Raw genomic sequence first — 26,447 nt, 5'->3', positions numbered from 1 at the left:
GTAGTAGTTCTAGGGGACAGTCATATGGTCGATGAGGCGGCAACATGTCTGCTCTTTGCTTACTGAAAACATCAAGATACTCATGGTAATGCGGAGGAAGGAGTGAGCAAAGTTCTTGGTTGGTATCCTGCTGACATAGGGAAACAGTAGGTGCAGCAGTGAGGAAACAATTTTGTGCACAATAAGCAGAACGGAAATCCACTCTATTAGTCTGCCAGTTAATACAGGGATTATGCGCTCTGAGCCATGGTATTCCAAGAATAATGGGAAACAATGGGGATGAAATGATATCGAGACGTAAAAGTTCGTTATGTCCCAGGAGCGTGGAAGTAGACAGAGGCATAGTTTCCAGAATGACTGGGCCGGACTTTATGTTGGAGCCGTCAGCCAAATGAACGATTAATCCTTGGGCCTTGTCCTTTAATGGGATATGAGGATGCTGTGCAAACTGATGGATGAAAGTGCACGGCCCGGCCCGACACTGCGGGTCACGCCGTGCTCGCACGCATGCGCAGACGCCATCTACTGTGTGCAGTGTTCCTGACAACTATTTAACAATACTTTCAGCTTCATTATATGTCTAGACTGCCAACACTGGCTAACCTAAAAAACGGCAAGGCCAAGGATCTGACTAAACAATACATTTCCATTAAAAAAAAACTTTGCACAATTACTAATCAGAAGTAGATTCAGGCTCCCTTTTCATAAAACATAAACAAATTATTTCTGCAGAATAAAACGCACCGTTCAATAACAGTTAAAAAAAAAACAGATCAATAGGGCTTTTACACATGCTGTACAGAAAATATACTACACATGGGTTGTCACATGTGCTTAAAATACCCATATATAAATAAATAATAAAATGACCCAGAACATTGAGAGACTGATAAAAGGACCTGTATAATTCACCCAAAAGGGTATGATCTATGGAAAAGGAAAGACGGTTCATTTTCCCCATAAGTTATTTAAGCAGATGACACCACTCACTTGCGTTTGTACTAATGAGGTCATTAGGCTGCTTATAGATAATCCCATGTTGGCAGATTCCTCTGCATTGAACATGGGCAATTAGACTATATGGCATTGCATTACGCTTTGATGTCATTACCCACTTATCCTTTTCCAGCATATAGCCTGGCTCAAATATAAACCACGCTGTTGTAAAGAAGACTCATTGCAATAGGCTTGCAGGTAGCTGGATTTGTTCACTCTATGCTAAATTGATTTCAAAACATGGTCCCTGTAGCATAAATATAATGCCCATAAGCAGTATAAACTTGGAACCATTTTTAGAAATTAAATGTATACCAAACCTGATAGAAAAAGACGACTAATACATTTTATTAAGTAGTAACTTCTACTAATGTTTATGAGAGAATAAATTGTTTTATTACATTGTTTGTCCTAAACCTAAGAATTTAGTGCTGAAGCTGGCAGGTAGCTGAGAAACATCTCTGTTATTACTTCCTAACAAATCCCTAGAATTATCAAAGTATGTTGGCTAGGGCTCATGGTTTCCTGCCACCACCCACTACAGTCATCAATGTTATGTTCAGTTTTAGGCCAAAACCTATCCTCAACTTTCACAGAGATAAATGTAAAATAGAAAGAAAGCACTGATTGTAAAGATACAACCGTCACAATCCCCATTTCTGAAAGAGAATATAGTCTACAAAATACCTTACTAAAGACTGCATCAAAAAGTCATTCATACCTTCAGCTGCTCATCCACAACTCTTGTCACTTCTCCTGCCATTGATTCTAAGGTCTCTTGAATTGGGGTTGGTAAATTGTTGTCTCCAGCCCATGCTGCACCTCCAAGATGATATAAATTTGGCAAAAGCTGCAAGATAACCGATACATATTAGTATTGAAGATATCAACTTATTCCTCAACTACAACCTCCTCTGTAAAAGTTTAGAGCTTAACTACAGTCAGATAAACACAAGCAGTGCAAGTAACTTAATTGGCTTGGCATCAGCTTTTTGCAGAGCTCAAAATGGGGTAGGAAAAGCAGCAGCAGCAGCAGCAGCAGCAGCAACCAATTAAGTGTGTTGTGGTGCAAGAAACATGCTGATATAAAGAGAGAGCAGAGTGAAAGATGATCTCATTACTGTGGTGGTGCTTCTTGCTTTCACTGTCCAGTCACAGGGTGGGGAGGAGACCTGTCAGTGAAAGCAAACCTAGAGCAGATAATAATCAAATCAGGATAGCTGTGTAAATCTCAGGGCTGAATGGACAGAAGCACAAATCCTTTTGACAGGTGAAATAGCTCTACTATATGAATTACATCTGTGCATTTAGCGGTTTGCCTGAATTCAGCTTTAACTCTAAAAAGACCAGCACTGCAAAATCTTTAGAAGGTGCACTTACTGTTTTTGAATTCTTTGCATCACGCATTAGTCTCTCAGCAGACTTGACATCTTCTAAGACAAAATCAACTCCACAGTTTCGCAAGGAGTTTAGATGGTCTTGGACTTTGACACAAATTCTGTCAATCATCTATAAATGAATGAAAGAGACAACGTTGTTAGCGCTATGACTTCTAGAGGGGCTGTGAAAAATTGTGCCTGAGGGTGGTCAGATTGTACATTCACATTCCACTGCGTTCGTAGGTCTGTGGGGCCTTTTCACAGTCTCTCTCATTGAAGCCAACATAAGAACATTTTGAAACTACTAGAAATCTAATCTAATTCAAAAAGAAAAAGATCAGCTTGCTCATAGCCTTCAACCTTGACAAGCTAGGGAACCAGTATGAAGTAGTATTTCTACACAATTATCATTATCCTTTCATGCTGTTTACATACTTTAGGTAGTATAGTACAGTAGAATTTCTGCATGTCCAGCACAGTTTCTGCAATATAGCTAGTTTAAAGGAAATCCATTCCATGTCTCAAATGGCTCTTAATCCTAAAATGCACCTTTGCATCTATAGACATGACATACAAAAATGTTTTTGTTACACCGTGTGTAACATGCATGCATTCATTTGCCAACACCTAAGCAGAAAAAAAATATTTAGGAGTATTTGGAAACATAACTTTACAATGCAGAAATTTACCAGCTTGCTCTACAGGCTCCATTTAAATTCAATTAACAAGGTATATGAAGAGAAGCACACTGTCATTACCTTAAACCATGGAGCTGTTTGGAAGTTTGTGAGCTACAACAGCACAGGAATTTGGGTCAAAACTTATGTTAAGATGAATGCAGCAGAAGAAAATGTACATTCATCAGCCAGGAAAGTTCTTATGGGGTTCACTTGGACTTCTCAATATGGCAAGGCTCTAAAACATAAGGCTGTCAGTCCTTCAGTGACTGCTGCAGAAAATTAATCAAGGTTCGGGGTGGCCATTGCAATGTCTTGACCTTTGATCACTTAGCCAGTTTTGGGAGATCTCAGACATGCAGTTCATGCTAAACAACCAAAGAATTCATAGAACATTGGGTACTTTTTGCCAAGAAAAATGGTCAGCTTTAGCACACAAAAATAAAGGTCCTCCTTTACAACTATGACAAAAGATTGCAAGTTGTCATTGATGCTGAAGGGGGCAATACACAAAATATACAACTATGGGTATGCAAATGTTTAAACAGGACCATTTTATTCAGTCCCAAAGGAATATCACCTCTCATTCCAACATCAAGTCTCCAACACCCAGATGCATGCAGGCGCAAGCCAGAAGCCGTCCACGATCCACTACAGCAGACCCAAGGAGAAAGCTGGACACCGCTGTTTACCAAATTGCAGACGTTAATCCACAGAACTGCCATCTCACAGCATAAGAGAATTCCGCACTTAGGGACTGTTCACCCTAATGCTTTTCACCTGTAATCGTAGAGATATCCCCCTAGGTGGAAGTTTGCAATTTGGTGAACAGCAGTGTGTATCTTTTTTCCTTAGGACCATTTTATTGTTTCCTTTATTTCTATGGTTCGTTAATGTTTGTGCTATTCTGTAATGCCTAATAGTTTAACATGAATGAAATATGTTTAGTCTGACCACTCATGTTTTCTTATAATATAGTCCACATACAAATTCCACCTTGCATATGTAAACTGATGAGCACATCTGTACATAGCAAATCTTGAAAGAAAGGCTTAACCCCCAAAATCTTTTTCTAAATTGTTAGTTCTCTAGACACATGAATGGTCACATAAAAAGGTGCTCTATTTAACATACGTGTCATGTACACAGCAATAGAAATGACATGTTCAGTTTATGGAAAGCACTTATTGTTTTTCAATGAGGATATTACTCTAACAGCTCACCTGCTGTGTTGTGCTGGTTACAATACTCTGCTGCAATCTATAGGCTTGTTCCTGAAGATACTTCCTTGTCTCATGGTTCCTCAGCAAATTGTTTTCAATCTTGAAAGACAAACGTACAATAAGGACCTACTATTACAAGAGCAGATAGAAAATATATCCTGACAAGAAACATATTGCTCATTCCTTTGCATTTTAACATTGAAGTAAGGTCACAATTGTTTATGGGAAAAATAAATAAAGGTTTGCTGTGCTAATGGGGCACCCAAACAGCATTTAATGACATTACATTGATTTCTTCATTAACAAGAACGAATGGTCTCAGCAGCTAATGAAGTGCAAGTGTAAAGGTTCACAGACAACAGTGTTACAAGCTGAGCAGAAAACGCAATATTGGATCCTCTAGTTTCCTTACACCATTTTCCTTTGACCAAGAATTGTTATTACAGGCATTGTTATAGCACCATCAATTTACACATCACTTTCATTATTAATCATTCACATCAGTCCTTGCCCTAACAAGCTTACAATCTAAGATCACTATTCTTACATGAACACACATACTAGGGTCAGTTTAGATGGCACCCAATTAATCCCCCAGCATGTCTTTGGAGTGTGGGTAGAAATCTGGAGGACACCAGATACAAACTTCATGCAGAGAGTGCACTGGCAAGTGCTGGGCAGAATCGCTAACCACTGAGCCACTAAATAATAATTAAAGAAATTGTCATGACTAAAACTCTACACTTCTAACTAAAAAAAGTGAAACTTCTAATGCAGTAACAACAGATACACAAGAAAGAAATATAATCAGACAACTGATAAAACACGGTATATCAGTTCAATGAAATAAATGATCTAACTGGCATTCTAGCTGGCACTAATTATTTTAAAACAGCTAATTTAAGATGGCAGGGCAAATTGCAATATAGGGGGTTACTAAGTTTTGCAGATTTGATCTTCATTATTATGTAAACTTGATATTGCCAAAGGAAAGGGTGGACAGAATCCAAGAGCGATCCACCATAAAACTTTATTCTTAAGGCTGATTGGCTGGCTCTTTGCCTTATGCTGTTTAAAATCCAGAGTATTTATGGAGATTTACAAATATCATACAGGAATATACAGAATTAATGACAAATGTACTCAAACCACATGAAACATTCCTGCAATACTAATTTGGCATGGTTACGTACGTGTAAATAAGCTTCGGAAATTATTATTCTAAGTAAAAGCAGGGATGTCTATGGAAAGTTTGAACCTATCATGGGAAAACATGGTGCCTGCCATTATTCATCACTCCTTCTCTGCTAATTAAATGGCTGTGATTCTAAACTCATTGCTTCCATACTTTGAGTCACTTGGCCAGAACATGTATTCATAGGAGTTTTGACTTAGAATGTTCATTTTTGCCTATAGTCACTCATTATGAATGTTCATAAAGGTTTGCAGGGCGAATGGCTCTGCGAATTGTTTATAGATCAACCCCTTAGGCCTCATTCATACATTAGCGGTTTTCTGCGCAAAACATAAAAACTAGTGTACTCCAATATGCCTTGTTCACACCTGCGCGACATGAAACCGTGCATCGTGTAAAATAATCCCAGCGCAATATTCTGGGCGGATTCTGCGTGGTCCGGCTATAGTAGTAGCAGCAAGCGTGCAGAATCTGCGTGTATGTTAAAATGTGCGCGTTTTCGTCCCAGGTGGACGAACACGTGGAAAACATCGCTGATTTTCTAACCGCTATGTGTGAATGGAGCCTCAGAGTCCACTATCCTTCTCCTATGGAGTCTTTCCCTCGCTAGGTAGACCAATCGGATGTTGTTGTTTTGCTGCTCCCTCATTAGCAGTTAAGATTCTTCAATAAATCAACCATAGGGGAGTCATACACATTAGGTAAAGTAGTAGCTCCACCCTAACGATTCTGTCCTTAGCAAGGTATCGTCAGCAGCAGAGCTGCCAGCACGACATGGGCCAGAAGAATAAACATTCTATATTCAACCAACTATAACCTAAATCACATACAATGATCTGGTTCTCCTTAGCAAAAATAATACTGAAATGAGAAATGTACCATTTTTTGCAGTGTATGGACCTATGAATGAAACGGCAGCCACAGTTATAGTGAAAGTATAAAGACGCTGGGGGCAGCATGTGTGTGTTTATTTTTAAAGACATTAGTAAGCCTAATGGCAACATTACCATTAGTGGGCTGCCATATCTGTTTTCAGAAGATAGGGGATCATTTGAAGTATATGTATCAGATTTCTTCATTAATGGGCTCTTGTATCTGTTGGCGGAGTATGAGAGATAATGTGTAATTGTATCCCTGTGCATGTATCAAATTTTACCAAGGGCGCATTAAATTCGTGTTTGAAATGACACTCTGATTTTGTACAGTTTGCTTTTTGATGGTATCTAGCAATGTTCATATTTGCAGATTCAAATTAAGAGCTGAGCTATTGTTTACAATAGATTACATCTGAACTTTAAGCAGATATTAAGAAAAAAAAACCCACAATTGAATCTAGTTATGTCTTCATTAAAAAGTAAATTTACTTGTAATGCCCTGCAGCAGCAGAGGTTTGGAGAGGGAGAGTTGCTTTATATTGCTGTCAGTTAACCAGTGGACAAGGTTACAAGAGGAGGAAGCACAGGTATGACCTCATTAGTGTTCCTTCCTGTCCAGTCACAGGCTGGGATGGGTCCTAGAACAGGCAGTATTGCTTTAAAGCACTATAGTCTTCAGAGGACCTAGCTGAACAGGCTTCCTGGTTCCTGGTTCACAAGACTGGCTGAACAAAGCTATGAATTTCTTGGCAGCATAGGCAAACTACATATATGAATTTTAACTGCGCATTTTAGGAGATACCTACAGATCCCTAAATCCCATTGCCGCATGAACAAAAAAAAAATACCCTGACTGGGGCTACCCACACATTGTATTGCTTGTAGTGCTCGTTTTGTACAGGAGCTGCAGTAAAGCAGATTTACTTATCTGAACCCCACTCCCCCAGCTGTCGGTGCCCTTCATTTTGCATACCCTTCCAGCTGGTGGAATCACCCTCAGCGTCCTCACGTGTAATGCAGATCTATGGAACCTGCATTAGACGTGATGACTTCAGTGATCCTTAGGCTGTCGGAACCCAGGGAAGAAGAGGCTGAGGGGACCAGTCTAGCAGCCCAGAGGTAGACAGCAGGAGAGAGGTTCAGTTAAGTAAATCTACTTTACTCCACCCCCTAGACAAAAAAGGGACACTGCAAGGGTGTCATCTTAGGGTTTTTAATCACTATTCTCTGTTGGATACCCAAAGCTAAGGAGAGCAGCAAAAGTGTTTAATATCTTACAACTGTAAACTCTGCCTGCTGGTGCATTTCAACCTAGGCTCTCTGAATTCTTTATGAGTCAATACTGCTCTTCACAAGGATTCAAGACAAGTAAGACAAGACAAGATCACTCAAGACAAGATCAGACAAGTAAAAAAAATGTAACCCCTTCATTGCTGATCACAGTTTTATAACTATGATCACTCTGATCAGTACAATAGTACTGTTAATGATTATTGTATTTTCCCCCCTTAATTGTACCCATTTTACAAAGGTTTTTTTTAAAATAAATTAACCCCTTCGGCACTATTCAGTTTTTGCAGTTTTTTTTCCTTTAGATTATAATTTTACCCTTTGTTAGTTTTACCCATTTTTAATTCTTCTATTTAAAAAAAAATAACTCCTTTAGCACTTACATTGTAGAATACAATAGGGTGTTTTATTGCAGTAAAACATATCAGTACTATGATATTCCCAATACAATGTGTGTGTGCATGTTTGGGGAAAAATTCATGTCTTAATTTCTCATAATTGGTTAGATTTTATCCATATATAATTACAGTTCATTTATAAATATTTCATGTCAATGAAAGCCCTATTTGTCCTCTAAAAAACAATATATAATGTGTGGGTGCACTTAATGTGAAAGAGGTAAATTATGGCTGAACATTCATAAAGCTCAATTTCTATATTTTGTATACGTTCAGAACTTAGACAATTGCCTCCGTTCTTAAGGGGTTATAAGAAAGCCATCACGAGCACACTATACCCCGCGGTGTTGTTAAGTTAATGTGCCAAATGTCTACATACCTTTTGTAAAGCTTCTTCTGTTTTCTCTGGGTTGGTCTTCAGTGCTTGGGAAGCATCATTCATAGGTATAGGCATAAACCGGAGGGTGTAGTTCCTAAAACACAAAATTCCACATATGTATCAATGAGAACATGACACCTGACTTGAGTAGCACTTCGATGCCAAGTTAGCAAAACAAGCAAGCTCCAGGTTTTATAAAGCTGTCTAGTCAGCATTTGGCACTTGGTGTAATGAAGTGGTTTAAATTATCTAGCACCAAACAATTACTTCTTTTAATAGAGCAATATAATTACAATTACATAAAGTATATTGCACAAGGTAGACATGACTCTACCTCTCCACTGGCCAGACAGAAAACCATCCTTCCTTATTAAACAGACCACAGAACAAGATAAAAAATGCATTAAACACATCAACCATTTAGAAAATCTTTTCAGTGGTCTGACTATACTGGATAAATCTTATCACGATTCAGTAAAGCCCAGACCGTGAAATCTGCACAATGAAAATTGCAATCTGTATAAAACCATTAAGAAATATTGTAGTTACTCTGTCCAAATACAACTGTTTAATACTGTCAACTAATAAGGCTACAACCTTCCAATATTTGGTCACTGGATAATAATACTCTTTAAAGTGCACACTTAGTGAATGCATTTTAAGTTATATTTGTTGTGATTACCATACGTTTAATGTGACACTCATATTTTCACACATTTGTTCTTCCTTGTTTATGTTATTGCATTAATATAGAGATTAGTGGTGGTGGAAATAAGGCTATATTCAGGTCATGGAGGTACAGAGGCATTTGCCTTGTTATATTAGATTGTAGTCCTATGATTCTGTGTGTCCGAGAACTCAAATGTGTAATAGGAAGTTTATTAAGCACTGGTGTCATTTTTTACAGAAATATCCACTTCAACAAATAGTAGGTTTTTAATAAGATAAGGGGTTCATTTCTAAAAGTTCTGCCCGGCATATAGCTGGGCAGATGCCGTTCGCATGGCACTGACGCCCTTAAATGGCACTGATGAGCATATGTTTGTGAAGTTTCTCATTCATCCAGGTCATGGTATATCTGTAAAAATAAATCTAAGCAACTGGACTTAGAATATTACTTAGAGTAAAACTTGGAGTATTTTTCTAGAAGACGTTACACTGGTCATTCGAATAGCTTTTCAGAATTATTGAATTGAGAAAGCTAGTTTGATGACCAGCAAAACATATTCAAGAAACAAGTCCAGTTGCTTTGATTTATTTTTACAGATATACTGATCAGTACAGGACTTGTCTAAACTAATCAGTACCATCTAGGGGAGGTAGTGCTGTGCAAACGGCATTCGTCCACTAATAAAATCTCAACAATGCCGACATAATATATTGGTCCCTGCACACAAGAAAACTCCTTGTGCCCACCACAAAGTAAGGAACAAACATGGTTGTAACTCAAATCACTTTATTGCAAGTGTGCTATTTTAGTGGCGTTAGTAGTGGTTCACAACCAGCTATGACTAAGGCTGAGTAAGGCAAAAACGCGTTAGGGTTGTTTTTTGCAGAGATGATGCGGAATAAAGTTTGATTTTCTTTGGAAGATTATCATCTGCTGGTTCTGCAGTTTTTGAGACAATCACTCCAGAAGAGGGTACTCTGCACCGAATGTGGAGTACAAGGATGCATGACAAGGGTGAGCTGTGTGCTTTGTGTTTCTAGACTTTATTACAAGCCACTCATTGTTTAAAACACAAACACGTGACCCTCTGTAAACTTTGTCAATTGTTTGTTCATAAAAACTTTAATAAAAAATGATTGAAATCTAAATAATATATCGATCATACAGGGAGTGGATTGCTTTTATTCAGTCAGCTGACACATAGACTTCCATTGTGAGAAGAAACCGTAAAGCACGACCACTGTGTAGCACTGCAAAGCAGGAAACAGAGCCTGCATATGTAATGAGCATATACAGTTGCCCCCATGCACACATATAATTATAAACTATATATACTTTCAACGTTGTTTGATTAAAACACATTTATAAGATGATTTACATAAAGCTAAACGTTTTCACATATATTTAATATATTTATATAATACATCCTCACAGAATATTTTTTCAAGTGCAAAATTGGTCTCTATATTTTGCTAAATGTCTAAAAAGAAATAAAACAGAACAATGTCTTTCACCTTGTCATTTTTTATTTTTGCATGTGGACTGGTATTTGTTGCAGCATTGAATAACTATATACATTACCACTACCAATTATTTCACCGGCATACTAATACATCCGGTCTGGAACACTGGTCTTTTCAGTCAGTGAGCGTACTGGCAGAAGCTACACAAAGCACTGCATTGAAATGTTATTCTGACAGGAATTTTCTCATCTGAGCCAAATTTCACACACACCAGTGTCTAGGAGAGTGGCACAGTGAAGTTGGGAATTCAGGGGGAAAAAAAAGAAGAACCGCAATAAAATAAAGACCTGAACTAAACATGGTTTGTAGCGAAATGGCCATATAACATAATACTTGTATAGTGTCCAGATGCATATAACGGACATTCAAAGATTTATACAATTATACAATTACATGCGGACTGCTGCTCACAGATGCGATCAAAACAGTTACAGAGGCCGCATCTAAACAGAACACCTGGGATTTCATCCATAGAAATCTGTATGTTCCTGCTGCAGAAATCCCAAATCTCATTGTGTGAATATAGACTTTCGAAAGCTGTCAACAGAACAGATGTACCAATTGGAAGATTATACCAATGATACCAATTGGAAGACCCGCACCTCTTTTTTCCGGCGACAACTATAACATTTTGGACTTCTCATCACTTTTCCTCAAGGTGGCAGTGATCACAATAACAAATATAGAGGGTGAATCTATATAGTGAGTTCTAATCTTTTTCTTTAATATCCAAAACAAAACTAAATGCATTTTAGCAATGAAATAAAAATTAGAAATCAAAAATTATCACTGAGCAAACTCATTTTGTAAAGCTGATCAAAAAGAAAAAGAACAGTAATGCAGATCAACCACTCAACCGATTTCTTACACCCAATCTGTAAATGTCTAAAAGATTATGCAATGGGGTAAAATATGCTGACATTTTAACTGCTCTTCTCTCAATCATGAACCATGTTGTCTGGGTGTAGCAGGGGCATCAGACTGTAAGCGCCTTTAGGGGACATTAAATTAATGCATTTATGTGCTGTGTAAAGCAATGTGTAAAATGTAAGTGCCATTTAAATATAAGAAATATACAATCAGGCTCCTACAGGTTAATCCACATTGCCATTTATCTTGTGGAATAAGCTTAGCTGAGTATTGTGCAAATTGTTAAGTGTGTGAAAATGAGGCTTGTAATGCACCCATTTCTTAACATGTGAAGATTGAGAAATGGAAATGATAAAATCATTGCCAATCTGACAATACTATTAAATAGATAAAAGTGCAACTAAAGCCAAAATTCTGCTAGATCCAGAGCCAGCGGTGCCTGCCCCCTCCCGTCTGTCCTTCCAGTGACCGCTGGAGAACGAATTGGGGAGCAGGGAATCCCTGCAGAGGGAAACAGGGAATATCTGCTCTCTGCAGGGAGAATAGAGCATGAGCAATCAGCTCTTAGCATATTGCCGACAAGTAACAGCTGCAGTGGCCTACACTGGTTCTACGTTGCGGGGAGAGTTTGGTTTTCTCTCCTCACACTTCTCCTTTAAGCCCTTACTGCTGTGGTGTTGCAGCACTGATTGCTTGAGCTCAGTTGCCACCACGGACAACATCTGCATGAGGTTTGTATGCTCTCCCTCTGTTTGCATAGTTTTCCTTCTGATGCTCCAATCTTTTCCCAGATTCCAGAATTTCACTGTAGTGATAATTGACTTCTACTAAAACACCGGTCCTAAAATGTGTTCTTTCTACAAGGCCACTGATAAATGTAAATGCAAGACAATGTGACATTTGAAAATAAGTGAAAATAAATTATTGGATGAAAGGTCTCCAGCTTATACAGCTGATACTTCAAAGCTCTTTAGTATTTGTATCAACATTGCCATACTTACTTCTCTAAAGCTACTGCAATGTCCTGGAATCCTTGTGCTGTTATGTTGTTCTTGTCCAATATCACAGTCCTACCATAAGAAACAGAAAGAAGATGTTACATATACGAAGAGAATTCATCCTGTCACTTGTCTTTCATCTTAATGGTGCTACCTGAATATGAGAAATATAAGATCTGAATCTTTGATTCAATTCTACTATTGGTGTATTTTGTTATTACTTCAATGCTGGTTGCATCATAACTAGCACCATATATTAAAGAGGAACTTTACCCACCAATTTCTCCAAAACAGTTAATTTTAAGGCATGCCAACTGTCAAAGTTACCAGTGTGATTATGTCAGCTCTCAACCAAATTTTAAAGCCCTCAACTGACTGGTGTCATAGCTGATCACAGGTGCAGCACCACGGCAGATGCAATTCAGAGGCTAAGATAGCACCAAGGGGCGTCCCGAGGCCGTGTGCCACTCAGAGCGCGTGACGTCATCACGCATGTGCGGCTGTCTAATTGACATCTTCCGGCGGCTATCTTAGTGATGGACGCCAGTAGAGAGAGGAGGGAACATTCACCCGGCGGGATGAGGTATGCCGCGGGGTCCCCTCCTCCCTCCTGACACTGCCCGACTTTCTAGAGGGGTTGACACTAAAATGACTGTCTGTCATTTTGGTGCCACCCCTCCAATGGTGTCTCCAAGGTGCAGGCCGCACCCCCCTTGTGATGCCACTCATAGCACCTTCTTTGCTTGTAACAGAAAGGAGGCTGTAGTTCTGCTAACACTAGTAGCACTAGCACTAATATAATGCTTTTTTCAGCCAGCCATCTACAGATTTTTTTACTTACTTTTTGTTCCAGTAGCCTCTAGCTAGGAATATAAATGTTTATAAGCACAATAATAGCATTTTTGGTCTGTACAACAGCTTTACAATGTGTCAGTTCAATGACACAATATAATTTCTTTCAGTGGGACTGTAAGGTAGTAAAAATAAGACCAGGGTCTTTGCTGGACTTCCACACTAACACCAGCTGTAAACAGCTTAACACCTGCAAGCAATAAAAGATCTGAAAATGACTTGGGAACCAATACAGCTACATAAGAGTTAACACCCAAGAAAAAAAAAGGAGCTCTTGCAAGTGTCAAATGTGCTTGTTATTATGCACTGGCAACATTGGAAAGGTCCCTTCACTGCACATGGTCTGCATACAAATGTAAGCGGAGCTAGGGAGAAAAGACAAGGTTCCCTGCAGCACAGCAATCAGGTTGGTTGCCTCTTGCCAACAGATCTTCCTATGTCTTCCACATCTAACATAAGACCTGAGCAGATGTACTTCATGCAAAAGTACAGACTAGCTGATAGCAACTAGGATGAAAAAAGTGCTACTAAAGAGAGACTGCTGCAAAATATCTGTAACTTGAAAGCTAAAAACTGAAAAAATAGAACATGCATGATCTTTCAAACTGTAAAAATTGCCCCTCACTGCTCTAAATAGAACAAATGCTGGACTTCATATCACCTGCAAAAGTACACAGTGGACCAAAGGAAATATTGGGCATCGGATTTTAATGCAGGAAAGGCAGCATATTAACAGCAAGCTGCATAAGGAGTGTTTAGAAAATGAACTATGTTCAATGGGTACAGCTGTACTACCAAAACACAGACATACAAACAATTATATAAAATCTAATAATATACAGAGAACAGACAGCAACGATGACAGGAAATCATGCACCGACAAATGGACCCTTTGAAGAACCCCACTAAAGCTCTACTTGTATCTAAAATCAACGAAAGACAAAACAGAAGCACTACAACCTTTTAAATAGCTTCAGTGTAAAATGTAATATACGTGAATCATATAGGAACTGAGGTGACTCACAGTTTACTGTTGAAGAGTGGTGGTGCCTGCAGATGAGGAGGAACTGCTTGGAAACCAGGGGAGAAAGGCTGGACGGGAAACGCTCACGATTGGGGATGGTGTCAGGCTGCCGCAGCTCCACGCGTATTGGGCACTGGTTGTCGCTGTCAAGTGCTGAAAAGGTCTCAGCTGGCCAGGCTGAGCCTTTGGCGGCTGCATGGGAGAAAAGCCGCTCTGCTGCAGTGTACGGCACTGTCAGTGGGCGGCACTGTCAGTGGGTGGTATATGAAACGCGTAGCCCTTTGACAGTCCCTCTTACTCAGTAAGACGACCCCTGAGCCTTTCAGCTTCCCACTGACAATCGCTGTCATTTTCATATACCGCTCACTGACAGTGCCGTACACTGCAGCAGAGCGGCTTTTCTCCCATGCAGCCGCCAAAGGCTCAGCCTGGCCAGCTCAGACCTTTCAGCCCTTGACAGTGACAACCAGCGCCCAACACGCGTGGAGCTGCGGCAGCCCGACGCCGTCCCTAATCGTGAGCGTTTCCCGTCCAGCCTTTCTCCCCTGGTTTCCAAGCAGTTCCTCCTCATCTGCAGGCACCACCACTCTTCAACAGTAAACTGTGAGTCACCTCAGTTCCTATATGATTCACGTATATTACATTTTAACATAAAGCTATTTAAAAGGTTGTAGCGCTTCTGTTTTGTCTTTCGTTGATTGTGTATGCAGGGTTCCTCTCCCTGTTTGAGAAGCCAGCTCACCTAATGCCACAAATTGCACTTAAACATCGACCCAATCTTACAGTAGTGCGCTTACCACACGTTTTTGTTTTCTGTACTTGTATCTAAAATGGCCCCTTATATTCTTAGAAAAACTGCAAGCCTACCTTTGGAAAGAGACATACTTTTTTATTATTTCCATGCTCCTATCTTTGGAGGAAGTCTATTTTTTTGTGCGGTCTTTCATGTTGCATAGAATGTTATTATTAACCAATTTGATAGTGTCTCACCAGTCAGTCAAAAATTTCACCAGTCAGCATGACCGGACTATAGCCTTGCAATTTATGTTAAAAAAGTTTGGGGACAGATATAGCTTTCTTTTGGAGGTATATAATCACCAAGGGGGGTATTTTTTTTTTACTATATATACATACAACTTTATTGCTATTACATGGGGGGCTAAGAAGCCACCTATGGGATAGCCAATTTACATGACAGGTCCTCTTTAGGGAGACATCAGGGGTCTCCAAGACCCCTAATGTCACCTAGGGACCTCCAGAGAAGCTGATGAAGCAGAGATCGGCTTCATCAGCTTCTGTAGCTGGAGAGTGGCACTGAATGCAGGAAGTGATGTAATATACATAAAAGGGAGATCAAAGGGAGTTCGTGTACTGAACTCCCTTTGATCTCCTGTCACAGAGCCGTGCCGATCCCGGCCGCATCGAGCACAGCGGATCTCGGGACCGGCAACGGCAGTGACAGCTTCTGATACAAGCGATGGAGCGTCTCTCGAGACGCTCGATCGCTTAGCTCCCGGCCGGCCATGTAATTACAACGGCCGGCCCGGAAGCTGCTCGTCGGGCTCCACTGTCTGCTCGTCACAGACTAGTGGATTTTCGAGCCCTGATAATTATTCTTAACCCTTGCAGTAAGGCTATCCTTGCACTGCATGGGTTAAGTTTTCATTTTTGTCTAGGGAGGAAAATTTAAAAAAAGTTATGCACATCTGAACCGGCTGGCTGTTAGACCGGTCCATACTGCTTCGCTCCCTCTCTGCTCCGACAAACTAAAGTCCTGTGAATCATCAATTTTTATAACCTATATAGGATGTGTGGATGCAGAGGGACCATTGCTAGAGTGGAGGAGGACACAGGCAGCAGGGACCAGAGTAGCATCCAGATGGTTCCAAGGATCAGGTGAATGTAACTTTTTAATATTCGCCTCCAGACAAATGAGCACTTAAAAATAATTATGCCCAAAGTTCTTCTGTAATGTTTGCAGGACATAACTATGTGTCATATTGTCGTGTAATCATTTATTTTCGAAGAAATTAAATTGTGTTTTTTTTATTTAATTTTAAAATATATTTGTATATATTTTGTTTCTATATATATATTTTTAGTTTACCTTCAAGTATTGAAGGTACAAGTAGAAAAAAAAATCCTGCAGGCAAACACACATCATTTTTAACACACACATTATATACTGTATATATGGGAAAGTAAGGACTCACCTGAGCTTGGTGTTGATCTGCAAAGCTTTAGCCAGCATCTTAGCTCCCATATCTCCCATGCTATTCCCACTGATATCTACTTTGGTCAGTGATGTGTTACTACCAAGAGCATTTATAATGATTGTCACATCTGTCTTTAGCTTAGAGTCTGCCAGAGACAATGACTGTAAGGGCTGTAACGACAATACATCACTTTACATTTCATGTAGTATTCCTGCACATTTCACATTTCAGTGGCAAACTTAAACAAGAATTACTAAAAAGTAAAAAAAAAAAAAATTACAAAATACCAAACAGAATTACAGAAACTATCATGGGTCTCAATAAACTAGCTGGCCTTTATTTCAGACCCATCTGAGGTGATACGTGTGTTGGGTTGGATTTTTCTTTTCCGGTGCTCTTATCTTTTCACAGTCAAAAGATTAATTTATGCATTTGTATGACCATGAAAGGAAAATGTAAATTCCAGCACAAAAGAGAATTGAAGTTAGTTGATAGGTGGTATGTGTCAAAGTAACATCCACATGAATGGCAGTAGCCAATGTTGCCTAGTAGAACTTTGACCAAAGCATCACACTGCCTCCACCGCAGTGTTAACTTTAAAAAGCAAATTTCGATTTAGTTTTAGTCATACTTTTGACTAAAATGCCATTTACTTTTAGTCATATTTTGGTCATCTGTTTTAGTCTTAGTTGATAAAATATCAGAAGATTTTAGTCTACTAAATCTACAGTAGATTTAGTCTACTAAAATCTAGTGGGTTTAGTTAAAGAGTAATTTAAGAATTTCTCTAGAATTTCCAATTTCATTATATACTCCTATTAACCTGTTATTTATGGTATTAGGGTTTGAACAAGCAATACAGACACAGATTTAACTGTTGTGCTATATATTATTTATCCTAAAATTAGATTAAACCAAGTCTTATAAAGAAACAATAATATTGAGTATTTCAAACAAAGGACCAGTAATTAGATATGCATTGATAATAACAACTTGCTTATTACATTCTTCATTCTTTCAAGCAGAAGTGCAACTCTAAAATATTAAAATGAAAAACTAAATTGGCTGTAATGCCATTGCACATATTTCCTATCAGCCATCCATCCATTCAGGATGGGACCGCAACTGGAAGTCCAAAGAGATTCATTCTGATTGGCTCTCTTCTTTCACTTTCGAGAGTGAACCCCTCTTCTTCAGGTCAGAATTATATATATATATATATATATGCACATTTTTGGCCTATTTTACCTAAATCTAATATAACATTACTTTAGATTACTCAGTAAGACATTCAGATGTGTTTTTGCATATTATCTGTTGGAAAGAACATACTACAGTGAAAACGTTCCCAAGCCATTGCCATTCTTTCTTAAAAGTACAAAAAACTATTAAAAAACTGTAAAAAAAAAAAATGAGCAATCAGATGCTGACTTTCTTTTACTTGAACTTCTGCTTTCTTATTGGCTAGTTCCTCTTTCTTTCTTCTCTTCATCTCGCAACAATTCAAGCTGTTATCAATATTCTTAAGGGCAAGTGTTTTGCTGTGGATTTTTTTTGGCTAGTGCTAGCAATACACGAATGAATAGAAATTATTCCAATTGTGCCAGTGAGGGCACAGCTGGATTAAAGAGGCTAGCAAGTGGTGGGTTATGAGAGGGAACACAGACTAAGCTGGCATCTAAGCTACTGCAATTTACACATGGCAGGAGACTATGATCAGGTGGCACCATAGTAAAGGAAAAGGCAAACAAGTGGAGTAACAAGGAAAAATATCCAAGGGGACCAAAACCTTTTCTTTGCATGGGGTATTATGCAATCTATGTCTGATACTTTCGGTGACCCTTGACTTTTTATTAAATGTTACATACTGCTTTGGGTGATTTATACAGTCAAACTCATTCTGTATGTAAATGTTTCCAATGTGACAAGTTAAGCTAAAAAAATATTTGGCAGAAGATGTATAGAATGTGGTATTATATAATTTGAAACATTTCACACCTTGAGAGTTCAGAGAGGGGAGCAAAACACACTAGTGCAGCCAAGCCTTAAATACTGGAAAAGTATTGACCTCAACAAATAAAAGAAGAAAATAAAGCAAATGTGGATCTAATAGCGAATGAGCCAGAGGCATTCTCTCTATGTCGCTCCGTGATGAAAAGTAACAGTGAAGACACACATTAGGAGCGTGAATAAAAAGGATATTACCAGATGAAAGAGAAAGCTTTGAGAAAACTGGAGGAAGCTGTAAAAATGCACAGCCCTCTCTGCGGGGAAAGTCAGCATTTTAATAGAGGTTCTCTTGCATATTTAAACTCTCCAGCAGGTTATTCTTACATGTTGCATTTACTTTAGAAATATGCTAATAGGGGTAGAATTTCAATCCAAGAAAAAACACATTTCCCAGAGAACTCAAAACACTGATGCTATTGTTACAGGAATTATTCTGACATCAGCTTCTTGGAAGAGTGAAATTTCCAAACCTTGTATTACTCCATGGAGCTGAAAGCATGCAATGGAAGAATCAGCCTCTACTCAAGGATGATTCATTAAAACTGGCAAAAAAGAGACCATAATTGGTAACATTCCATCTGTCAATTTCATGTGCAAGTCAGAAAATTAAAGCAACTCTGGTTTGGTTATTATAGGAAATACCTCCTCCCTCGTCTCTATAACTCAGCACCCAAACAATGTATGCCAATGCTCCCTATAAAACTTTTTTGGACTTTCTGAAAGGGACTGAACCCCTTTCTTGCAGGATCAGCTTTCTTTGTGTCACCATCTTTTTTGCAGTTGTATATATCTTCCCAATTTATTTGCAAGCATTATCTGAGCAGTGAACAAAGTCTAGCATAGGTGCCCATGAAAGTATTAAGCTAAATCAGATGTAGTGCAATTACATATTGTTTATTGGAAGTATAATATTGTGAACACCTTACTGGTTACAAACGTGGCTGACAAATGGAAATTGTTCAAATGTAAGTGACATTTTGCTATAAAAGTAATGGTGTTCCGACACTCAGGATGTGCTGCATTGTGTTTTAAACACATGCTGCAACACAAGTCACAACCACAGGTTGCCTACTTATTATATTTCTCTAAATGTAATGTTTACATTTACTAATAAATAATTGAATTTCCATAAGCACTCTTAATAATATCAATATCATATCAATCTGGACATTTGTAAACTTACTTACTGAAAATGCCCATAGGATGTACTTCCTCAGTGCACTGACACAATTTCACCCAGTCCAGTGAATATGCACTTCCTTCACAATTCTAACTAAGCCTGCTGTCAGAACTCAACATCTGAACTTTCCACAATATATCATCATTGCTTGATGGGATATGCAGCCTTGAGAAATCAAGGATTACTTCACACCAAGCAGCAGGGAAAATTATGCAAAGCACACTGGTGTGTGTGTGTTTTTTTAAATATATTATCTCTTCCATAGACTTTTGAGATTAGTCAAAGGTGCAGGGACAGGTAAAACACCTTTCTTCTGAAAAATCTCAGAATTACATGTACCCCAAGATCATACAGCTTTCAAATTTCTTCAGAGGAGAGAGGGTTGATAACAGAAAAACATATCTGGAGCTAGATTTTTCTTGGGAAATCTGCTTTAAAATTCAACATAGGGGCCATTTCCACCAAGATTGCCCATTCAGGAGTGTCCCTGGAAGCCTGTTGGGGCTAATACACAAGGTTTTTTGCTAGATGATTGATGGTAATGTGACAGATGGTCAAGAGGCATTACTCACCGATTCTTCATCTTGTATCATATGCACCAAGTTATCCAGGACAGGGGTTAGATTTCTACAGAAGCAAAAGAAGACATACTGCGTTTGTGGCAAAATAGTTTCAAGTATTGTAGTCACACAGAGCAAGCAATTCAGGGAATAACTTACTTGGACTTCATGTTGTTAAAGTTTTTCCCTAGCGCCAGGTGTCTTATTGATCTGTTTTTACTGAGCCACACTACTAAAGTTGAAAGGTCAGACTCCAAACCTGTAAAAAATAGAGAAGTATTCCATCACAATCATAGTAGATAAGTAGCAACCATTTACTTAGACACTGTTTTTTAGCATGCTTTTAAACAAGTCTATTACAGAAAATTGATTATTTATTCTTTAGAGAATGGTTGTCTGTTGGAAAAGACAAATAGACTCAACACACACAGGGGGTATTATCAGTTTACTCATATTAGGAAGCTATTTGTTGCATTGATGTTTACTGCATAGATAATAATAATCCTAAATACAATAAGACCTCACACTAAAAACTGATCAACTTCCCATTTTGCCCTTCTCTGAATGCAAGTTGAGCTGCACTCAACTGTGCTCTAAAGCCATGGTTCTCAACTGGTGGGTCACAACCCTGTGTTCAGTGGGTCGCGGCGTGCCTTCCACTGTATTAGGGAGCCATAACATTCTGGCTCCCGGCACCTCTACAGATTAACCCACTGTACCACATAATCACACCTACCGTGCGTTGCCATTCACCGCACTGGAATGCACAATACCATGCGTTCCAACTTGGGTCTCAACTTAATGACCAAGGAGAAATGTGGGTCTTGAGGTTGCACAGGTTGAGAACCACTGCTCTAAACCAATGAAATGGAGTCATACAGATTTTGGAGCTTATTTATCAAAGTGTTTGCATTACCCTTGCACCTAATCAGATTCAACCTCCATGTTTTTATTGCTTAGCTGCTATCTGTCAAAAAAAGTTACAGAACAAACGAACATTTAGACCATATAAAGCGCACATGGAACGTTAGAGAAAAATGATATGCTGTGAAGAAGACTTGTAATGAACCCTATTTTCTGTAGTGGTTACATTCCAAACTGGCATTTGTATTCCTTCCCACCTTTGGCTAACAAAGAATTTTTGGGGAATTTCGATGTCCTTTACATTGGAGTTATCAAGCTTTTTTCAACTCAAATTTACGTGACTGTTGCTAGCAGCATGGAGACCTCAAATTTATGTCATCACAAAAAATTAACTAAAAAAAAAAGTAAGAGGTTGCTTTAAATAACTGTTACACACAAATCACAATACAAGTCAAACAACTAATTATTGTTGTTTTCTTTGGAAGTGATCAGTAGTTAGAAAGACACTCACAGGTAGAGTGTGGAAAGTGAACAATGTCATGGTGACTGACAACTTGTTCTGCTACTGTAATTCAATAATGGAGCTTGTATTGCTGTCTGTGATCTTATTTGGGAGATTTCCTCTCACTTTCTGTCTTTTGGACAGCAGGGCAACTTGAAAAACACTAAAAACCTAAAATAGTGCTGTTGTTGGTCTCTTTGTTCCCATTGGAGATCATTTCTATCAATCTGACACCATGTCACTAAGACAGGAAGTGAGTCAAAATCTCTCCAATGATGGCATAGAGAGAAATAAAAACATGACAGATTTTGTTTGACAGAAGTTGGTCATTTATCCATCTGAGATCAAAGAGGCAGCTAGTAAAAGGCATCAATTTAATGGAGCAATGTGCAATGACTACCACTGGATTGAGACCTTCATGTTTTTCCTTGATGAGTTTTCCAATAAAATCAATGGAAACACATCAATGGGCAACACATCGCGTTAAGTTGCACATTAACGTGTGTCATGACATCTGCCAAGGCATAAAGGCATATGTCAACATGTGCGATATTATGTGGATGGCTTTCAATAAAACATGCCCTGTAAGGCGCATTCAAAGTATGCAACAACGCATCTTAATGTGCATCGTCATATTTCCATTGATTTCAATAGAAAATGCATCAGGGGAAACAGCTTATGGTGAGGTTCTGAGGGGGTGAATGATAGTTAAGCTTGTCACACCTAACATGCCAGCAATGTCATGGTAAAAGACAGAGAGAATGTAGGTACAAATGACTAGTGCAGACCTTAAATGTGGCACTTCCAAAATACACTGGAATCTTCGTTAATGGAAAAAACACAAAGTACTGCCCCTATAAGAAGTTGCCTGGTGAAGGCTGCCGATATCCATAGATATCAGGGTCACCAACTGGACTTAGCAATTATGCATTGTCTATGGGTACTTTAATAGTTTGCGAACTGCATGTACATGCAACAGTAACCACTTACCATTATCAGAGATATCCAAGCTGGTGATGTTGTGAATCTCTGCTATGCAGCCTTCTAGTACTTGAGCTCCTCCTGATCTTAGCTAAATACAAGGCACAAATATAACTAATAAGAACTACTTGTCACAAACAGGTTATATGTGAAGTATATAACTAAAAACGCATGAGGTAAAGATAACAAACAGAGCATACTATAGGTCAGAGGCCCACAATCTTTGTCAGCCGTAACCCACAGATAACCAAGGCTAGTGGTGTGCATCTATACTAGGTATTGAAATGTAGAAACTGAAATGCTATCTTTGCAACTAACCTAGATCTCAGTGGCAGTCCCAAGTTTTGAAGAGATTGTTATCTAGTTTTAAGCAATGATCAACTAAACTGTTAAAACTCATCTTTTCTTGCAGGTTGGATTCACATCTTTTAGTTTTTTGAATTATTTATAAGAAAATTGATATGCATCAATAACAAGCATTTAACTTCCCTGAAAATTATTGCATGAAATTAAGCAGCTAAGAAACATCTTTGTTTTGCTAGAATTATTATCAATCACAATGTAACAGCTTGTCATTTATGTTTTATAGTTACAATTAATGAAACACAAAGTAAACACTGCATTAAAGGAAAAATGAAATTAAATAACGCTTTTAATGTAATGATCCAAACAGCAATCCTCTAGTTGAGGTTTTACACGCAGTCAAAAAGATATGTGATATACTTTGTAGATGCATTTACTATCCAGTGCTGTTTTTCTACATTTCACTCTGCCTCTGCAGAGTTCCGCATGCCGCCTATGGAGTCAAACCTATAGTGATCCAAATCAGGAATGAGCATGAGCATTGCTGATTGAAGACTTATTGGTCTAAATCAGCAGGGTGTATCTCTGAACTCTGCAGACACTACTGCTTCCACACAGAGCTTCCACTTCTCCACAGCATGATGGCAGGGGGCAGGCTTTTCTACGCAGGCTGTTGCTGCTTTGTCAAGAAAATGAACTGTAATATTCTGCACACCTCTTGTTCAGGTGCACCTTTACTAATGTACTTCTGTGACCCAAAGTCCGCATCTAGCGGGCTACTGCCCACTCTTTGCTGACAGCGGGCTACTGCCCACTCTTTGCTGACAGAGAAGTGCTGCGGCTGGGAAAGATCCCAACAATATGGTCGGGTGCCACCCCACTGCCTGATTGACAGCTGGCTCTGTCTGTCTAGAGCCTCCAATGAGCACTGGAGGAACAGAGAGGGGAGGTGGGAATCTCTGCGGGGAGTGTTGACTGACCGTCAGAGGTTTCTGATCGCTCAGCTTTCAATCTATAGAGCCGGCATGCGACACCTGCAGTGTTGCATGCCGGCTTTAAAGGAGAATTATGAGGTGAGTGCTTTTCACTCAGCCTCATAATCTGAGCCGACCTGTGACAATTAAACTGTCAAAGGTCGGCTCAGTCGATCGGGAAGTGAGCACACACATACCGGCACTCGCTCACTTCTCGATCCTGTCACTGCAGAGAGCCGTGACAGGGGAGTGACTGGATTCTCCCCTACCCCTGTCCGATCCTCCAGCACTGACTGGCGGAACGGACGGGGGAGGGTACAGCTGTCATTTATGCAGCTGGGCGGTTCCAGACATAATTGTCGGGATCCGTTTCAGCTGCGGCGTCTCAGTATACCGCGAGCTGCAGCTCGCGGTATACTGAGCTTTGGGTAACGGGAGGACGCTAGTTTGTGTCCTCCCGTTCCCCTTTGGAGAACTATGGGAAAAAGCCCTAACCCCATAGTTCCCCTTTAAGTATTGGGAAGAGTACATTTTACTCTCCCAATACTACTTCTTTCAAACCCTTCATTTTTAATTCCTTGATGGTAAATGTGGCCTGTAATGAATATGGAACACTGTTCAAAAGATAACACTTCTCACTGAGCACAAGGCCACATGGGCTTGTGTACTTAACCTGATGACATGTACTATCCACTGTGCAGTGAGCCTGTATTTACCAAGCTGTAAAACATTCACAATCATGGCAAACTGTGGCAACTTCACCAAGTGGAAAGTCACATTCTGAAGAAGAGTCTGTTTTTTCCCTGTGCAGACAGAAAAGTCCTGACAATGGGCTTACACATGCATCCTCAAACTCCTGGAAAGACACTCTGGATGGGGACCATAGCTAAAAATGTCTCAGATTTATTTTTCATTTCTAATCACGGCAAAACAAAGCATCATTGTACTTTATTGATGTAGATGTTATTGAACACAATGTGTGAGAATTAATGTAATTAACTGAGTTTATTGAAAAAATATTTCCTCTGTACTTGCTCTGACCAAAGATAGCTGCACAAGTCTTTGCTGCATAAATGCGAGATGTTCTATAAATCAGGTACACTAGAGAATATTCACGCACTGATACGTATAATAAATGACTATCTGCTTCACAAAGGAAGACATTTGTATTCAAATGATGGTCGGTGAAAGCCAGTCTTCAATCAGTTATGCAGCTCTAGCTATGTAAAATGTGGCAGAGAAAATTCTGTGCCAATAAATTAACGGAGAAAAAGAATGCAACAAAAACGTATTTAATGCTAAATGTAAGAAGTGTTAAGAGGTGCTAGGTGCTTGCTAAATTACATAGATAATACAGCAAAGAAGATTAAAGGGGAGAGACAGAGATAAGACACAGAAGGTACTTACACAGTGACCAAGCTTAGGAAGCATTGCAGGAAAAGCAGACAGAGATAAATGCACAAAAGATATTTAAAGCATATACATTTTAGAATGGCAGTTGCATAACATAATGGATCTTCCTGTGGAAAACCTGCTATTTTGCATCAAGTTTATTTTTCAACAACTTGTTTTTGAGATAAATCTAAAGTTAATAATCCACTTGTGAATCAAAAAAATATTACAGGAGCATAGTAGGTTTAAAATTGTTATTTTAAGGCCAGATTGTAATAAGCAAGCAAACTGATAAACTTCTGGTAGTGCAAATGTAGGATCCGCTTCTTGTCGTTTGACAGTTACACCAAGAACCCCTGCTTTAAACAGGAGATAGTCAAGCAGGAACTACATCCAAAACTGATATTTCAGAACTTGTAGTTGCTGGAAAATGTAAATCAGAGTTTAAGGTGGAGAGACCTCTGCACTTAAAGCGGAACTACAACCTCGTATCCCTTACAGCCAAGGAAGGTGCCATTTTAGCCTCTTTTTGTATTGCAGTTACCATGGTGCTGAACATGCAACCAGATATGATACCAGCCATTTAAGGGCTTGAAAATTCAGCTGAAATAGGCACAATGGCAACCTTGACAGTTGACATACCTTAAAAGTATCAGTTTTAGGAGACGTCTCTTAAGTTTATTGGGAACAGTCAAGAACTATTGGGGGGGAGGGGGGGATCTTGCCAATGAAGTATTTGACTAAATGTGTTTTTTTTAGTGAGCAACCTGTAATGACATACAGCAGTGAGTCTTAGCTTTTTCTGGGTTCAGAAACTGGGGTTTTAAAATTCAGAAGCTGTGCCAGTTTTATGCTCACCAAAGAAAGGTAAATCCTCTGGTTCGGATCTGTGAAGTTTCCACAAGGTTTCATATGCATACAGAATAAAACCATTTTGAATGATGTGGAGAAAAATGTTTTGTTTTCCAAGAATCCTAATAACTTCTGTTCTGGGTCCTGGAGACAGGAGGGTTTGTACAGCATTGGGAGGGATTAAGCCTCCAGTCCTAGGTCCATGGCTTGCCCAATAGCCGGACCTCAATATTAGTCTCAGCTGTCCACAAGCATATATATATA

General features: G+C 39.1%; 1 protein-coding gene across 4 annotated transcripts in view; it reads right to left on the bottom strand.

Moving 5' to 3' along the window:
• The window catches only part of CARMIL1 (capping protein regulator and myosin 1 linker 1), a 263,519-nt gene that overhangs the window by 85,775 nt on the left and 151,297 nt on the right, over positions 1 to 26,447 (bottom strand). For 2 of the 4 annotated variants that reach the window (XM_018556313.1, XM_018556315.1), the window contains exons 18-27: positions 25,347 to 25,358; positions 22,672 to 22,753; positions 20,475 to 20,574; positions 20,328 to 20,382; positions 16,563 to 16,735; positions 12,477 to 12,545; positions 8,413 to 8,506; positions 4,276 to 4,374; positions 2,377 to 2,505; positions 1,718 to 1,846 (exon numbers count right to left, since the gene is read on the bottom strand). In XM_018556313.1, the coding sequence (XP_018411815.1) occupies positions 1,718 to 1,846; positions 2,377 to 2,505; positions 4,276 to 4,374; positions 8,413 to 8,506; positions 12,477 to 12,545; positions 16,563 to 16,735; positions 20,328 to 20,382; positions 20,475 to 20,574; positions 22,672 to 22,753; positions 25,347 to 25,358 (942 nt within the window). The remainder of the gene's footprint in view (positions 1 to 1,717; positions 1,847 to 2,376; positions 2,506 to 4,275; positions 4,375 to 8,412; positions 8,507 to 12,476; positions 12,546 to 16,562; positions 16,736 to 20,327; positions 20,383 to 20,474; positions 20,575 to 22,671; positions 22,754 to 25,346; positions 25,359 to 26,447) is intronic. The other 2 variants (XM_018556314.1, XM_018556316.1) reach the window with 1 other exon arrangement.

The sequence above is a fragment of the Nanorana parkeri genome, unplaced genomic scaffold (assembly GCF_000935625.1).
Source record: "Nanorana parkeri isolate BGI_ZX_2015 unplaced genomic scaffold, ASM93562v1 scaffold233, whole genome shotgun sequence".
Lineage (NCBI taxonomy): Eukaryota > Metazoa > Chordata > Amphibia > Anura > Dicroglossidae > Nanorana > Nanorana parkeri.
Note: the sequence above shows the minus strand (reverse complement) of the source record. Positions and strands in the feature narration are given on the sequence as shown.